Source organism: Mytilus edulis, chromosome 9 (genome assembly GCF_963676685.1).
Source record: "Mytilus edulis chromosome 9, xbMytEdul2.2, whole genome shotgun sequence".
Taxonomy (NCBI): domain Eukaryota; kingdom Metazoa; phylum Mollusca; class Bivalvia; order Mytilida; family Mytilidae; genus Mytilus; species Mytilus edulis.
Window position 1 is genome coordinate 5,957,999 of NC_092352.1, and position 19,201 is coordinate 5,977,199.

The 19,201-nt window shown below is 33.8% G+C and overlaps 1 protein-coding gene across 50 annotated transcripts in view; it reads left to right on the plus strand.

The window, feature by feature from the left end:
• The window catches only part of LOC139489457 (uncharacterized), a 169,084-nt gene that overhangs the window by 147,468 nt on the left and 2,415 nt on the right, over positions 1-19,201 (plus strand). For all 50 annotated transcript variants that reach the window (XM_071275819.1, XM_071275804.1, XM_071275807.1 and 47 more), the window contains 5 exons: positions 1,982-9,229; positions 11,264-11,323; positions 12,007-12,093; positions 14,789-14,839; positions 16,381-16,429. In XM_071275819.1, the coding sequence (XP_071131920.1) occupies positions 1,982-9,229; positions 11,264-11,323; positions 12,007-12,093; positions 14,789-14,839; positions 16,381-16,429 (7,495 nt within the window). The remainder of the gene's footprint in view (positions 1-1,981; positions 9,230-11,263; positions 11,324-12,006; positions 12,094-14,788; positions 14,840-16,380; positions 16,430-19,201) is intronic.

Consider the following 19,201-nt stretch of genomic DNA (forward strand, 5'->3'; position numbering starts at 1 on the left):
TGCTAGTGTATAAATTTGTTCTAATTGCTCAGCTTTTTTAGCTTTTTTACTTTGGCATTTTTTTGTCACAAAAACTTTTAATGGGGAATTACTTCATAATGAATTATGACATTACATTAAATATACATGTAACTAATGATATTAAGTTTTTGATGTATAAAATTCATATTTGTCAAGACTTTAGACATGTACTTAAGAATGTCTAAGACACACGTTTTATACAGTTACAAAATAAATAGAAGTAATGGTGTATTTTTTATACCTGAAGAAATGAAAATTGCTCAACCATCAACTTTGGTTTTCAAATAGATTGTTTTGTTGTTGATTGATAGCTTTTGAAATCAAAATTCTTCAGGTCAAAAGATTGATTCAAGTGACTTTACCTTGGATTGGGAGAAATCTGTTCGCTCCAAAAAGGAGCCACTAGTTTTCATTAAACATAGCGCCTAGTACATAGCACCATTTGTACAAAAAAAAGTATACAATTGAAATAAAAGACTTTCCTCCTTTTTTATATTCGTCGATATAGATGGTAGCACTTCTGATAATACCTAAAATGTTCAATCTGCAAAGACATTTATCACTGAAGTTTTAGTTTAGCTTTACAAAATCTTCATCATATTTGAACCGATTTCTAACTCTTTTATGAAATTTCAACTGAACTGGGTATAGTCTCCTTTTTTCCCTGTTAACAAATTGGCTGTTAAATGTAAAAGAATTTCTCTTCTATATGAATAGCTCTGAACATTGTATGTTTTTTTGTGTATAATCACCTTTAATTCTATTTTGTAAGCAATGCTGCCCCATAAGTTCCATAAATTATACTTTTTATGTCCCATTTATGGGCATTATGTTTTCTGGTCTGTGCATAGTCCATCCTGTCCATAAATTATACTTTTTATGTCCCATTTATGGGCATTATGTTTTCTGGTCTGTGCGTAGTCCATCCGGTCGTACAGTCGTCCATCTGTCTGTCCCTCTTCAGGTTAAAGTTTTTGGTCGAGGTAATTTTTGATGATTTGAAGTCCTATTAACAACTTGAAACTTAGTAAACATGTTCCTTATGATATGATCTTTCTAATTTTAATGCCAAATTAGAGATTTTATCCCATTTTCACGGTCCACTGAACTTAGAAAATGATATTGTGGATGGTATTTAAAAAATTTCGATATGTATGATATGTAAGGTAAATTGTTGTTTTGTATGTTGGTGCAGTTGATAACTTTGAGAAATAAAATTTCTCTTAGTTAAAGAATTTTGATTTCAACAGCTATTATGTTTTACAATAATCTGACTATTTGCAAGAAAATCTTTGCTACAATATGAGATTTATTTTTATTGGAATTATGAATAAATTTGATCTTGTTGTTCTGTTTGTCAGCAGTTAGAATGTATTTGTATACTTGACTTGACACTATCATCTGCATTTAAGTACAAAATTATCCTTAATTTTACTTCACTAAATTTTGCATTAATTGTACATTCCGTGATACTTTTTACACGATAAAACTTGGCACTGTATTGACTTGCATGAGATAAGCCTTATCTTACACCTAAAATCGAAATTTTGGTACAATAGCTTAAAAAAACTAGTAATTTTTATGAAAAGTACTTTTTGAAAATCATTAAATCTGTGACTTTAAATAGTTTATAAAAAATGTGCATTGAACTTGTATCTAAATGGATGAATAAACCTATTTTAGAAATCTTAAGTTTTAAGCAAATTTTTCCTAAAAATTAATTTCTGGAAATTACAGAATTACAGGAAATCTCAGAAGGGACATTGAATAATATAATTGTTACTTAAAATAGAAATACTTGTAATATTCAAGCAGTTATCATTGCAATAATTTCTGATGTAGTATAATTTTTCTTATATTATCAAAATGTACCATGACAGTTTTTATTAGATTTAGATTTAGATAGTTATAACAAGTTTGTCTCATTAATGACTTACTAACTCTTACATAATCCATTTAGATGCCAAGTTGGTTGATGTGACAGAAGAAAAAGTTGTGGATACTGACGTAGAGGAACAGTTATCTCCCCTTGCCCCTCAAACTTCAGACAAACCAACTTTTTCCTTCTCTGAATCACCTGTTGATTCAGTTTCTCCTACTTATATCCAAGAGGAACTACCTGTCTCCCCTGTACAAGACTCCTTACCTGTAACAGGGAATATATCTGTGGGCGTGTCTCCGTCAGAATTTATAATGGAAGAAGATGAGAATCTGGAACCAGACCAGAGACACTTTAAAACAATAGAGCAACCAATGAAAGAGAAAACAGATGTAAGTGAAAAGAGAGAAGAAAGAATGGAAACACAAATTATGTGTACTGAGATTAAATCAAAAGACATCTGTAGATCAAAGGAGGTTATAATGAAACAAGACAGTATCTTTTCAGATTCATTTGATGAACCAGTATCAGATGAAAGGAAAGATCAGCTTAATGATATGGCATTTGAAAATTATGCATTCAGCGAAGAAGACACTGAATTAGAACAAATAACTAAACAGACCCCATCTAAGGGATCTGGCAGGGAAATTTCCCCAGAAGACCTTAGAGAATCATTTAATGAGTTCAGTTTTAATGAAAATCAATTAACAGAACTTAAAGCAGACCTGAGGAAAACTGGACAAGAAGGTGTGTATGAAGCCAAGAAAGACGAGTATGCCCAAACTCATCGGACACCTAGCGATGATAGCTTTAAGATAGAACCTGCTCTAAATGAGGCAGACGAGGATGAAATGTTAGATGAAGCTGCAGGTGGTTACTTTGCACCACAAGACAATCAACTTCCTGTGTTGACTCAATCTGATACCAGTACTGACAGTTCTGGTGGTGTGTATGATGAGACAACAGGAACATTTACAAGAGAGCCATGGGAAGTAGCTCAACAGTTCAAACGTCAATTCTCTGATCCATTTAAAGAACAAGAAGATGAGCCCTCCTCGTCACAAATTCAAACGGCTCAATCAATAGACATGGGCAGCTTCTATAGACAAGAGCGTTTAGACATATCAGGAATATCAGAGTACACAGGAAGTGATGAAACAATCTGTGATTCATATCGTAAATTATCACAAATGTTTCATAGTGAACCACATGATCAAATCTCAGAAACACATGATAAAACTGTTATATCTAGTATCCTGGAAAGTAGGAAGTACGAGTTAGAGATGTTGCAGAGATCTGAAACAGAGGCTGAAGTAGAATCTGCAGAGGTTGCCGTTCAGTTCCCAGAATCCTTTGTTCTCAACATGCCTGGTGCAGAAAAAAGAGGTGCATCAACCGAATGTTTGATATCAGATGTACTTTATGGAAGAACTGATGATGTTTCTGGTGAAGATCTGTTTGCAAGGGAAGATGTAACCACTGACACTTCTCTGACTCCTGTGACAGAAAATGTACCGTTAGAGACAGAGGTTGTGAGTAGAATATCACGGATTGCTCAGGAGGAGTTATTACAGGAATCTTCTGATGAACGTGATAGATCAATATCTCCATCTATTGACAGTGATGATTTGCAGGATGAATGTACACCTCAGGAACGACCTTCAAATTTTGCATCTGGAAAATTCCCTATGGGTTTAACCCATTTTGGTAAAAACCTTGCTGACAATGAGATTTATGAGTCTTCAGAAACAGGTGGCGATACAACAGAAGAGAAATTATCACCCATTGAAGAAACGCCAACTGATGAATTTCCAGAGGAACTGGAGGAACAGGATGAAAGTCAGATACCTATAACAGAAAAACGAGTAACATTCCAAGCTGACACTCAACATTTACAGTCATTATCTAGTGAGGAATTAATCAAGACATCTACCTCGTCATCAGAAATGGAACCAACTCTGTTGGCAGCTTCATATGATTTAGAATCTGGTCATGTTTCCAGAGTAGTAGCCACGTACGATGTGTCTCCTGATTCTGTGGAGAAGCAGTTCCCAGTCCCTGCCATGACTAAAGCCATATTATCCAGTCCTGAAGATGATGTCTTTGAAGAGGAATCACAAAGTGATGTGGCAAGCCCAAACTTGTTAGTAGTATCACCTAGAGGGAAACAACAACCACTTCAAGTATCAAGTTCTACTGAGTCTTACGTCCCATCACCTCCTGCTCCTACACCAAAAGATGCTACAAATGGACATGATATACAGCCAGATCTAGAGGGAGCTGCCATCAAGCTTCAAGATACATTTGCTGAGCAAGAAACAGAAGATCAGTCAAAATCAGAAACAGAGGCAGTCACAGAACAAGAAATCGTTCAGATTGATTCAGTGGAACAAGAATTAGCTGAGGAACCCAGTTCTCCATTTGAACTGGTATCAGATACAGATTTAGAAGGGTTTAAAGACTACATGGAAGAGTATGAAAAGGTACAAATGCTTAGGTCAATAGAATCAATGGCAACATCTAGCAGTTTTACAGATGTTGGAGAAATGGACAAATCAGCACAATCATTAGAGATCATTAGTCCCTTGTGTTCAACAAAAGGGGAAGCAACTCCAGCTCAATCCTATGACAAAAGTGAATCATCATTTGAACATTCCTCACCGATCAGCAGTGAAGCCAGTGAGAAAGGCATAGGATCCCCATTTGATATTCCACAGATGGTAGAGTTTTCTAATCTTTTACCCGATCTTACTGAAACACCGGCTATAGTCAATGAAGAACAAACAGAAGAAAAGGAAGAGACAGTTCAGCTACCTAATGGTCCTACCGAAGTAGAGTACAGCCCTACTATAGATTTAGATTACAGCTATGGTGGGGAAGCCTCAGCCAGTCAAACAGAGGAGGTTCAACAAATTCAAACAACAGTACAGCAAACTGATTCAATTGTCCCAGATGAATCAGTTGTCCAGGAAGAATCAGTTGTCCAGGAATCAGAAAGTCCACAAAATGTTGATATTCAACCTAGGGAAAATGTGATGATTGAATCTAATACTGAAGGAATGATGGAGTCGATACCAGGACAGGATCGATTATTAATGTCGGATCAAACACTGTATGGATATGACATGCCATCAGAAGAAAGTGGTCTGCATTCTCTATCAACATCTCTTCTTGAAACATCTGTAAGACATGATACTGAAGCAGATTTGGATTCTGTTAGCTACTCTGTAGGTTTGACATCCCAAGGTGATGAGGAAGCCTCTGATCAAAGTGAAAGTAGAGATATCACCATGAGAACAACTGATCAAAGTGAAAGTAGAGATATCACCATAAGAACAACTGATCAAAGTGAAAGTAAAGATGTCACCATGAGAACAAGTGATAAAATAACCATGGAATTAGTACTCACAGAACAAACTCAGACTGAGACAGGAGGACAGTATGCTAGAAGTCCTGGTGAAGTTTATCCAGGCAAAAGAGCATTGCAGTTGTCTGACATAGAACAACAGAGAAGTCTGGAAAAGGAAGCTGAGATGGAAATCTTAGTTAGATCTTCAGAAGATTTAGAGGATTTATTAAATGACAAAACAGTTGACCCAGATTTAGATGAGGAAATAGCTGAGATATCAAAGCATTATGAAGAACAAGAGATGCCTGTAGCTATATGTAAGACAGATGAATTAGGAGCCACATGTATGTTGGATGAAGGAGATCTTGAGGTCAAGTCTATGGATGATCTTCAGAGGCCAGTATCAAGTGAATCTTATTTTTCACAGTTAGATTTTGCTGAAGGAGATGATGATGAGTGCCAGGAATTGTTTGATTTAAGGATTGATTCTGCTGATTTGGAAAGGCCAGTAACTCCTACACCAGTAGATCAGAAGCAGCATACTTTCCATGATGAGGGAGACAATGCGGAGGAGGATGATGAAGATATTGAGGAGGCTGCTGAAGAATTGGTAGATTCTGTAATACTTGAAGCATATAGCCGTGTGCATAGGGACGAGAACTCAAACAGCTCTGAGGTAGTGGATGAACAGATGGTAAAGTCAGTAGAATCTCTGGAAGAAAAAGACGAAGTGCCAAATCTTGCCCCTGTACAAATTACTGTTACTGGTCCAAGATTGATAAGGCAGCTATCAGAGGACATACCTGAAATAACAATCACACAGCATTTACATGATGAGGAGAGCTCAGATGAAGAAAAATACTTATCTTGTTATAAAACAGAACCAGAAGTAAAAACTGAAAGTAGAGAGGAAACAGAAAGTAAGCATTTTGTTGAAGAAGAGGAACTTATATCTGCCAGCCAATCCCAACAAATAATGGCCGAAATTCATGGGCAAGGAATTACTGCCACTTGTATCCCTGAAGAAGATGAGGAAGTTGAAGAAGAAATTTTACCTCAAGCTGTACAGCCTGTTGCTTCACGAAGACCAGATAGAGACTATACTGATTTTGGACCCACATGTATACCCGAGGAGGAAGACATCGAAGAAGATGACATGAAAGTTGAAACAGTATCAAAGTCATCAGCTACTAGACCCTTACAAGTATTTCCATACCCTGGAGTTGATTTGACAGATTCAAAGAAAGTCACTTCAACAAAACAAACCAGTTCATCAGAGTTTGATTCCAAACATTATCAGGAGTCAAGTAGTTCCTATAGTTACTCTGAAACCAGACAAACCACACATATAGAAACTTCCGTTACATCATCTGTGTCACATGATCTTGTGTCATTAGAACGGAGTATTAATCAAGGTGACAAAGGTCATGAAGATATTGACTCAGAATCTCTTGAAGACTATAAAGCAGAAAAACCTGAAGATGAAGATAATGAAAAAATAGAACAAAATTCAGATGACCATTTTTTTGAATTTGCCTCTGGTCTTGATACACTCACTGATAGCATAGTAACAGAACTGACTGAATCTAAACCAGAGGACATTGGTGCTGAAACTCCTACCGATAACGAATTCAAAAGTATTGTACCTGATGAACCTATAATTGAATCACATGACAGTAGTTTCCATGAGGATGCTGGAGACTCTTCGAGTATTGACAGTTTTACAACAGTCGTAGCTGCTGAGGAACAGGAAGATGATGATGAAAAAGCTGATAAAAGAATGGATGACTTTAGTTCTATGACATCATCTTTTCATTCTGATATTCAAGGACCTGAAGATGAAATACATGAAGCTTCGGGTCCATTAGTTGACTGGGGACAGGAACCTTTATTTGACCTTGAAAGTGGAGCTTTTCCTGTGGAGGAAAAACCAGTGACTGCCAGCAAGCTGATTCCTATTACTGTTAAACATGAAAAAACAACGGATGATACAAAAAAGAAGAAACAAGAACAGGAAGAAAAATCAAAAATTGAAACAGAAGCCTTAAAACGTAAATTGTTGGAATTAGAGGTAAAACATGAGCAACTTATACAAGAAGAAAAGGAGGATGAGGACTATGGAGAGGGACCTTTGATAGAGTGGGGCCCAAGAGAGGAAGATGGCAGTGAATCCTCATTTGAAAGTGATAGATATGAGTACATAGATAAAACAGCATTATCAATTATAACAGAATTATCAGAGGAAGATAAATTTGAGATGATAGACAAGGATGACATGATGTCAGAATCTTTATCAGATCGACCTTACAGTTCACCAGAGTATCCTCCTCCTAGTCCGGGCAACTTTAAAAGCAAGAGTGGGGAGAAAGATGATATATCTATTACTTCATCACTGTTGGAATTTGAGAGACTAGAGCAAGAGATTGAGCAGGGTGCATCTCGTGGTTCTATAGAAACTGACAAAGACAGTCAAAAAGGATCCGGGGACGATCGACTTAGAGATGATATCTCAATTACTTCATCTGTAGCAGAGTTTGAACGATTTGAGCGAGAAGTTTGTCAGTCTAGCTCTACAAGCTCAGTTGAAAAAATACCTTCGTCTGACAGTAAAAGTAGTGACATTGAAGGATCAAGGTCTTCTCTAGGTGAAGTGGAAAAATTAGACCAAACAATAGAAGAGAGACGCATCTCTGTAGAAAGTTACAAACAGAGGAGTGAGACTTCTTCAATGGCTTCACTAATTGAGTTTGAAAAAATAGAACAAGAACTCCTATTGGCTGAAGAACTTGAGGCTGAAGCACAAAAGATTGTATCAATATTGGAAGCAGGGACTTTACTATCGAAGCAACAATATGAAAGTCAGACTGACAGCATATCAGAAGAGAAAACGTTAATCAAAGATAGGGATATTGATAATGATTCTATTGATGGCAAAGAGGAATTAGAAGATTCTCTTGGAGACAAAAAATCACAGAAAGATCTGGAAGATGATGAAGATTCATTGGACGGTGAATCAGACATAACCTCTATGACCTCTAGCGTTGTGATGGTGGGAGGAGACTTGATGTCAACATCAAACATTTCTCAGGCATCCCAGACTTCACAAAAATCATCAAAAAGCTCATCAAAAGAATCAGATTCATTACGGGATGATTCTCTGATGAAAATATCAACTGATTCTTTAGGAGAACAGTTTGGATTCAAACCTCACAAAGATAAATATGATAATGACTCTTTGCTCGATATGGAAGGGGTCATGGAAAGGTCAACTGACTCACTTGAAAATGAGCAAAAGGTTGAAACTGATTCACTTCAAGGTCATGAAGATGTCATGCAGACATCTGGTGATTCATTGGAAGAGCAGCTAACTGGCTCAGACAAACAAGAAAGTATTATGGAATCTTCCTTCTACAGTATTACAAGTTCAAACTTCTCAAGGTCATCAGCTGACACAATGAGGTCAGCAGGGTCAAAAAGTGACTCAAGTACTGATATAATGCAGGTTTCAAAAGAATCAATGGAAGACAGGAAGAAACGAGAGAAAAATTGGTTAATAGATAATTACCATAGCTATAAAACAACAGGTATTGGCAGTCCTTTTATAGATTACCAAGGCAATGTAGAACCTGAACTCACAAGTTTTCATATAGAAGATAATTATGAATTCTCATCAAAACAATCTGATTGTAGCGAAGATACCCCAATCACACCAAAACCATTTTCATGGGGACCTTACGAGGAGAGAAAGAGAATTTACACCATGGCAGAATGGGAAGCTATGAAGGAAGAAAAGAGAAGAGCTTCAATAACACCAAAACTGGAGAAAGATGATGACGATGATGATGAGAATGACATTAAGATTGATACCAAAGATAAAACTGCCACTGTGATAATCTCAAAAAAATCCTCTAGCCAAACTGTAACTTCTTACTCCTCCTCCTCCTCTCACCAAACGTGGTCTACTGACAGTACTAACAAAGGTATTACTAATGTTGTCTTATGGTTGGTCCAATGTTCTTCTTTCTATCATTCATACTAACGCCACTGTCCACCCATTTACATAAACTAAAACCATTGTCCACCACTTCCATATTTATACTGATGCCATTGTCCCATCATTTACATATTTATACTGAAGCCATTAAGAACCATTTACATATAACAGCCTTAAAACATCCCTCTCTCTCTCTCTCTCTCTACCTCAGGATTATTCCATTTTTCATATAAACTTATATACCAAACTGAAATTTATTCTTTTTTATTATCTCTCTCTCTCTATTTGTGTTATTAGATATGTACTGTGATATAGATTTGCAGGCCTATTACATAGTCATTGTTTTAAGTAGGTTTCTGTCGTTGTATAAATCATGGAAGGTATTGGTTCATTCCATCTTTAGTCTACTTCATTAACTAACCCCTAACAGTACTCAATCTTTCTCTTCGTGGTATTACTCATTCCTTCAAACATTATCTTTGCCATTATTGACAGATTGTATTTCATAATTGATACACTAATTAATTATATTTAGATTATGAAAGGAACATTGGACCAATCAAAACTTAGTGCATGTCTGTAATACTTATATAGTTATATTTAGTTCCTTGATATTTAGCTTTCATTGTCCTGTGTTTTTCTCTGTCCATACTGTATATATATATATATTGATTTAGCTGCATTCAGTGTTATACAATACATTTTGATTCATTTATAGCTGAACATAGAAGCATCAACTATTTTTTTATTTTGTCCTTAGTAACTTTAGAAAGTAATGTACAGGTATAAACTTTTTGTTGTTATAATTGGTCCAAGATCTCAAATGGTCTCAGATTTAACATAAAATATCTTAAATAATATTTAATTAAAATATTATGTTAATATCAAAAAGGGAAATGTTCAATGTTGAGATATCAGGAATGCAAGATGCCATTTTTACCCTAACACAATTAAAACATTTTATTGTTAGAGCAACATTATATTTTTATCATTTTGAAAATTTTTCGATACAGTAGGGTTATTTTACAAATATTTTGGGTTTTGTCCCCTTGTAGAGTGGAAGATTATTTTAGAAATTTATTTTTGTTGAAATTCCTGTTGAATTCTATGAATCTGCATTCCTTCACACAGTAAACCCTCATTAATCCAATTCTGGATTATTTCCCCTTGCAGAATTTATTTCAGAAATTTATTTTTGTTGAAATTCCTGTTGAATTCTATGAATCTGCATTCCTTCACACAGTAAAACCTCATTAATCAAATTCTGAATTATTTCCCCTTGCAGAATGGAAGATTATTTCAGAAATTTATTTTTGTTGAAATTCCTGTAAAATCTGTGTTCCTTCACACAGTAAAACCTTGTTAATCTAATTCTATGGTAAAATATGTCTACTTTACAGAAAAATGTTTTATTCATTCCACTTTATATCTGATAAGTATAGATAGTCATGTATAACTTGGTTACGGTAAGATAAGATTCTTTAATAATACAGGCACTTTATAATTGAACATGTATTAGTTTTGTTTACTGTAAGGAAGAACTCTTTTCAGTTAAAGATTCATGGCATTGATGAATATTTGAACCATTTTATCTAGATTTATTCAAGGTGTTCAAATTTTGTCCAAAACTATAAATAGTCTTCTTTGAAAAATCACTGTTTTTGACTTGTGTTTATATATATTTTTTTATACTTCATTTTTGCATGTTTGTTGTTCTATTTTTTGTTAGTTATATTGTAATATATTCCAGATTATATATTATATTTAGATTGTACTTAAAATCAATAAAATAGGTTTTCAAAAAAATGTATTTGTATACAAATGAAAAGAAACTTTAAAATTTTATTCATAAATTTTAGCTTAAATTGTAATTTCAACCTCAAGTATAGTTGGAGATAGATTTATATGACTTTAATGGGTGAATAGAGAATATACAGTTTTGTGCTTTAATTGAGAGTAATGTACAGAAACCTTAGTTGATATGAAGTAAAGACCTTAAATATGTTCTGACCATTTTCAGACCAAGGAGAGGCGTTTGTAAGAGAAAAAGATTCTTCAGAAATTCCTATACAAATCAAAGGTGATTCTTGTGTTGTAAGGCTGTTGTTATACTCTGTTATTTTTATGTTCACTCTATTTATATTGAGGACAAAGACATTTTTATGTTCCTTTTTTTGTCTTGATATTTTTCAATTTTTCTGTCAATTTATTTATCTATTTTTTTCTTTATAATTTTTGTTAATTTCTGAGAAGCTATTTATTCTATATATTCACAAATTGTTTATTACTTAAATTTACATTAAGAATTGTGTGGGGTTAAACATTTATAAAGGCCCAAAACAAACTATAAAAATCGGTTGAAAAGGGCTGAACTCATCAGAACAGTATAGCAGCAATAGACGGGATTTAGTAGGGTATTGATACATCCCTCACAACAACAAATAGATCTCAGAGTACTCACAGACCTTTTAAGGAAAATTTTTGGTTGCTTATATAGGGAATAACTGAATCGTGGTGGGAGCGGCCCCTCTTAGGCTGTCAGTGGGCCCCACTCATGAAAATTTCTTGATCGCCCACTGAACATGACCTTGTGCAAGGCTAAGATATAGGTATCGAAAGATTGGGGAACGGTGATGTGCTTTTTTAAAGCATTATCCAGTGGTTTGGCATGATTTGAATAGGTTAAAGGCCTGAAGAAACTCATTTACAAAATATTTTTTTTGAACAAAAAGCAGTAACCGTTAGCATGTTTTATTTAAGCAGTACAACTACACTCTATAGATGATGGTACTGCTGAGTATGATATTACAGAACATCCTGAGTTATTACAGGGCATACCAGAACATTTGGGTACGAGTCCTGTCATGTTTGTTATTGTAAACCTACATTCATCACACTTGTTGTTACTAAATGTTATCTCTAGGTTTTGATAGTATTTTATTTGTTGTATTCACATTTCAGCAGGATTTACATGTGTTGTTTATCTTTTTTATACGGTATAAAGTGTTTGATATTATTGTATATAAAAACTAATCTGTCTTATAAATATTGCAGCACTTTTTATTATTTTTAAACATTTGTTTTGTACATTTTAGCATTTTGACAGGCTTTCAATATTTTATGCAGAGATTGTTGAAAGATTTACTTGTGTTATATGTCATATATAAACATTTGAGCTGGACGTCTTGTTTTTTTTTTATATGTACTTTAAATAGCAGGACTAGCTGGTATTTTATAGAGAGTGAACATTTGAATATGATGTCATAGGATTTCATATCATATGTTAATTAATTAGAAAGTCTTGCCAATGTTATAAAATTATATATGGACTTACTTAAGTGTTATTATTTGACAAGGTAAACATTTGAGCAAGAAATTGACAAGGTAAACGTTCAAGCTAAGATTTTTTCAGTTTTAACATATGAGCAAGAATTTGCCAGTGCTAACAGTAGGACAATACTTACCAGTGTTTTCATTTGAGCAAGAATTTGCCAATGTTAACATTTGAGCAATACTTGCCAGTGTTCACATTAGAGCAAGAATTTGGCAAGGCTAAAGTTTGAGCAATACTTGCCAGTGTTAACATTTGTGCTATACTTGTCAGTGTTAACATTAGAGCAAAACTTGCCACTGATAAATTTGAGCAGTTATGGCCAGTGTTAACATTTGAGCAATACTTGACACTCTTAAAATTTGAGCAAAACTGGCAAATTTAAGTATTTGAACAGGACTTACTGGTGTTTATACTTGAGCTGCAGTAATATTTTTATTATGCCCCACCTACGATAGTAGAGGGGCATTATGTTTTCTGGTCTGTGGCTCCGTTCGTCCGTTCGTCCGTCCGTTCGTCCAGGTTAAAGTTTTTGGTCAAGGTAGTTTTTGATGAAGCTGAAGTCCAATCAACTTGAAACGTAGTACACTTGTTGCTTATGAGATGATCTTTCTAATTTTTAAGCCAAATTAGACTTTTGACCCCAATTTCATGGTCCACTGAACATAGAAAATGAAAGTGGGAGTTTCAGGTTAAAGTTTTTGGTCAAGGTAGTTTTTGATGAAGCTGAAGTCCAATCAACTTGAAACTTAGTACACTGGTTGCTTATGGTATGATCTTTCTAATTTTAATGCCAAATTAGATAATTACCCAATTTCACGGTCCATGGAACATGGAAAAGGATAGTGCGAGTGGGGCATCCGTGTACTTTGGACACATTCTTGTTGTTTCATGCAATAGAATAATGATTGAATATTGTTTATGAATACTTCAATATTAGATTCACAAAAATGTTCCACTATTTAAATTAACATAGAACAACATCCTGCTCAAATTTATTTCAGTTGAAATTTGATTACTATTACAATCCTTCATAAGACTGTTGTAATGTGATTACTATTACAATCCTTCATAAGACTGTTGTAATGTGATTACTATTACAATCCTTCATAAGACTGTTGTAATGTGATTACTATTACAATCCTTCATAAGACTGTTGTAATGTGATTACTATTACAATCCTTCATAAGACTGTTGTAGTGTGATTACTATTACAATCCTTCATAAGACTGTTGTAATGTGATTACTATTACAATCCTTCATAAGACTGTTGTAATGTGATTACTATTACAATCCTTCATAAGACTGTTGTAATGTGATTACTATTACAATCCTTCATAAGACTGTTGTAATGTGATTACTATTACAATCCTTCATAAGACTGTTGTAATGTGATTACTATTACAATCCTTCATAAGACTGTTGTAGTGTGATTACTATTACAATCCTTCATAAGACTGTTGTAATGTGATTACTATTACAATCCTTCATAAGACTGTTGTAATGTGATTACTATTACAATCCTTCATAAGACTGTTGTAATGTGATTACTATTACAATCCTTCATAAGACTGTTGTAATGTGATTGTCCAATCTTTATATTTACAATATTATCTTCCTTCTTGAACTTTAGTTGTGTCAGTGGATATTTACCAAATATTGTCACATTGTTGTATCTAAAACAGAAGAAATCTATTTTTTCTAGTAATGTTGACATATTTTTTTCTCAATCTTGTTACAAATGTGCAAAAATATTCCATCAAGGAAATTTAAAGTGCTTTGTGCAAGCTTGAGATATAGTTCTTTGATTTATGTTGAGAACAAATAGTATTTATATCTAAGACAATGAAATATTATTGACTTTATAGTTTAATACTGAAAACTATTCAGAAGCAGATAAATTACTGAAATGAAGGGGGTTATAAGAAAATTATATGATCAGCCTCATACATTTGTATTTATAAATTCCTTTGTTTCCAGTTTTGGATATTTTGGACATGGAATGAATCTTAAAAGGAAAAGGAAAATATATTACTGTTAGGACCTTATTTGTGCTGCTACATTTTAGTCCATCTTTTTTCATATGTGAATTATCTGCTCTACATGAAACTTTTCTCAGTCATAGGGATAGTTCTCATTTACTTGTGGAGTCATAAATGGTTAAAGCTATTGAAGTCCATATTAAAGGTGTTAAAAATATTTGTATTTTATTAGCCCAGAAAAGTGGACCTGATTTTACAGAATTAAAAGACAAGCCAGCAAAAGGTTTGCAGAGAGTGTTGTAACAATTGTCACTGTCTTGTGTCCTTTTCTGCTCTATTTTGATAAAAATGGATAAAAAAGATGATTTTATTATTTAATTCTTATTTGTTTGTAAAAATTTTTTATCTGCTTTGTAATATTTGGTTAATAATTGTAATATGCTTTTTAGTTGTCAGCAACTATTTAATTTTTTTTAATTTATGTGTTTTGTGTCTATGATCAGTAGTTATTGTCAAACTTGCTTCTAACATATGTGATTCTTGTATGAGAAAGGAAGCAAATGGTTTATAAATGCTTGACACAAAATCCTTAATTTGCTTTGATAAAATTCAATGCAAAGGAATAGCACTTATTAATGGCTGTTCCCCATCTCAACAGTTACAGTGAGGCCTTTAGCATGAAGTAATGCTCATGCCTAAATTCGAGTTCAAGACCTCCCCAGTTTAGAACTGATAAATTTGCTTACAAGGTGTTTACTTTTTGCTCTTTTTAAACATGACTTTGTGACCTACTATGCCATTAAGGTTAAAATATGAAATATAAACCTCATTGATGGAGAAATTGTCCATGTCCTCAACAAAGCAGTAGATCTGACAATGTAATTGGGAAGAATGGTAGACTAGTAACAAATGATATATGCTAACAGTGTGCAGTGCTGCTTTTTTTATAGATTTTTATTAGCTAATTTGAGTTATATCTTTCTAACCAATCTAGGAACTAATGAAAATTGTTACTATGGATTCAGTTATTTTTGTTGGTACCTATAATTGTAGATTAAGGAATAACCGCATTCCCATGGATACTGAATTTTTTTGGGGTTAAAAACAAAGATTGAAATAAGTCTGTAACAAATTTGTATTTTGTGGAAAAACTACTATAATCTGTTGACCACCTTTATCCATGAAATCAACAAAAATTAGTACACCACTTATAATGATAAATCTACTGTTCCATATTTCTGAATAACACAACATAAATTGCTTTCTGCTATCTTAAAGAAGAGTCTCTGCAAATTGATTATACTTTAAAACATGAAGTATTGAAATTCGTGTTGTACTGATGTAAAACGTACATGTTTGAACAGTGGACACTGGACAGTAATGGTTGGGAAAGTACATGTTTGAAAAGTGGACCCTGGACAGTAATGGTTGGGGATAATTTGAAGGCTTGTTTGTTGTTTTGCTGTTGAAGCAGTGACTCTTGTTTGGTTCAACTTGCTATTACATTTGATTTGAACTTTGATTGTGCTGAAATTCTAATAGAATATATATGGTTGATGTGCTTTATTTTAGAGTTTGAAATGTATTATTCAATATTAATTGAATTCTTTAAAATCTAAATTAGTGCATGCATGTTAAAACAATTACAAGTTTCCAGTGAAATATTTTTAAAATAATATAAAAAGTGAAAGAAGTTTGGATCAGCTTCTTTATTTTGATACAACTATTTTCTATAGTATGAAATTTCGTTTAACATTGTTGTTGCATAGATACATAACTTATTGTTTAAAACCAATTTGAAAATAATTGTGTTTCTATTTATAGATGATGACCAATCAGAAGGAGCTGAAGGAGGAGAGGTACAAAAAGCCAGGTAGGTCATAACTCAAAACCCAATACAAAAAGCCAGGTAATTTATAACTCAAAACCATACAAAAGCCAGGTAAATAATAACTCCAAACCCAATAAAAAGGCCAGGTAAATAATAACTCAAATCCCAATACAAAAGCCAGGTAAATAATAACTCAAAACCCAATAAAAAGGCCAGGTAAATAATAACTCAAATCCCAATAAAAAGGAATAGGGTTTTTATTGCAGTTTTTCATTTCAGAGTTACTGTCAAGTTTTCTACATTTAGCAAAAACTCTCTCTTTGATGCAAGTTAAAGATATCCCTTAACAGAAGGAGAAGTTTGTTATACATGGATCAGACACTATAAAGCCAATGATATAAACAAGTTTGTTATACATGGATCAGACACTTACCCAATATCAATATAAACAAGTTTGTTATACATGGATCAGACACTAATCCAATGATGTAAACATGTTTGTTATACATGGATCACACTAACCCAATGATATAAACATGTTTGTTATACATGGATCACACTAACCCAATGATGTAAACATGTTTGTTATACATGGATCACACTAACCCAATGATATAAACAAGTCTGTTATACATGGATCAGACACTAATCCAATGATGTAAACATGTTTGTTATACATGGATCACACTAACCCAATGATATAAACAAGTTTGTTATACATGGATCAGACACTAACCCAATGATATAAACAAGTCTGTTATACATGGATCAGACACTAATCCAATGATGTAAACATGTTTGTTATACATGGATCACACTAACCCAATGATATAAACAAGTTTGTTATACATGGATCACACACTAACCCAATGATATAAACAAGTTTGTTATACATGGATCAGACACTAACCCAATGATGTAAACATGTTTGTTATACATGGATCACACTAACCCAATGATATATACAAGTTTGTTATATATGGATTAGACACTAACCCAATGATATATACAACCAATCAACACGTAGGAGTCAACATACAGTCTTCAACAGTAAACAGGGGTCAATCAAAATATCTAGGATATTTTTGAAGTGAAAATGATCAAAAAGATATGTGTTCAAGGCCAAAATCTCTTAATAACATACAATATTAAAATACTGGTATGATAACTACTTACAAAAATAAGTAGAGAGATTTAATACAGCTATTTAAAACAAAACCGCTGTCAGTAGATATATTGGTATATTATTGAAACAGCACAACCATTGGCCATTGTACATATATATAAATCTGTGAAGTTGAAACTTATTGTTAAATTAAGAAATAATTCATGGAAGCCATAGATTTGTTGGAAATTTACACATGGCCTGGGCCGTGATATTCGAATTTTATCCTGAGCGTTAGCGAGGGATAAAATTAACGAATATCACGGCCCAGGCCATGTGTAAATTTACAACAAATCTATGGCTTCCATGAATTATTTCGATTCTAATAGAACAAATACGATCATTAAAAAACTGAAGCGATGATGGGTATACCGTGTGTGTGGCTGTTCTATTTTACCCACTGTTCGATAAATGTAAAACAAATCTAATAAACCTGCATGAATGATTTCTTAACTAACCGCTAGAAAAAAAATGTGATTACTTTTTAGCTCACCTGGCCCGAAGGGCCAAGTGAGCTTTTCTCATCACTTGGCGTCCGGCGTCCGGCGTCCGTCGTCGTCCGTCGTCGTCGTCCGTCGTCGTCCGTCGTCGTCCTGCGTTAACTTTTACAAAAATCTTCTCCTCTGAAACTACTAGGCCAAATTTAACCAAACTTGGCCACAATCATCATTGGGGTATCTAGTTTAAAAATTGTGTCCGGTGACCCCGCCAACTAACCAAGATGGCCGCCATGGCTATAAATAGAACATAGGGGTAAAATGCAGTTTTTGGCTTATAACTCAAAAACCAAAGCATTTAGGGCAAATCTGACAAAGGGTAATATTGTTAATCAGGTTAAGATCTATCTGCTCTGAAATTTTCAGATGAATCTGACATTCCGTTGTTAGGTTGCTGCCCCTGAATTGGTAATTTTAAGGAAATTTTGTTGTTTTTGGTTATTATCTTGAATATTATTTTAGATAGAGATAAACTGTAAAAAGCAATAATGTTCAGCAAAGAAAGATCTACAAATAAGTCAACATGACCAAAATGATCAGTTGACCACTTTAGGAGTTATTGCCCTTTATAGTCAATTTTTAACCATTTTTCGTAAATCTTAGTAATCTTTTAGAAAAATCTTCTCCTCTGAAACTGCTGGACCAAATTATTTGAAACTTGGCCACAATCATCATTGGGGTATCTAGTTTAAAAATTGTGTCCGGTGACCCCGCCAACTAACCAAGATGACCGCCATGGCTATAAATAGAACATAGGGGTAAAATGCAGTTTTTGGCTTATAACTCAAAAACCAAAGCATTTAGAGCTAATCTGACATTGGATAAAATTGTTAATCAGGCGAAGATCTATCTGCCCTGAAATTTTCAGATGAATTGGACAACCTGTTTTTGGGTTGCGGCCCCTGAATTGTTAATTTTAAGGAAATTTTGCTGTTTTTGGTTATTATATTGAATATTATTATAGATATAGGTAAACTGTAAACAGCAATAATGTTCAGCAAGGTCAGAGTTACAAATAAGTCAACATGACCAAAATGGTCAGTTGACCTCTTTAGGAGTTATTGCCCTTTGAAGTCAATTTTTAACCATTTTTCGTAAATTTTATATATCTTTTACTAAAATCTTCTTCTCTGAAACTGCTGTGCCAAATTG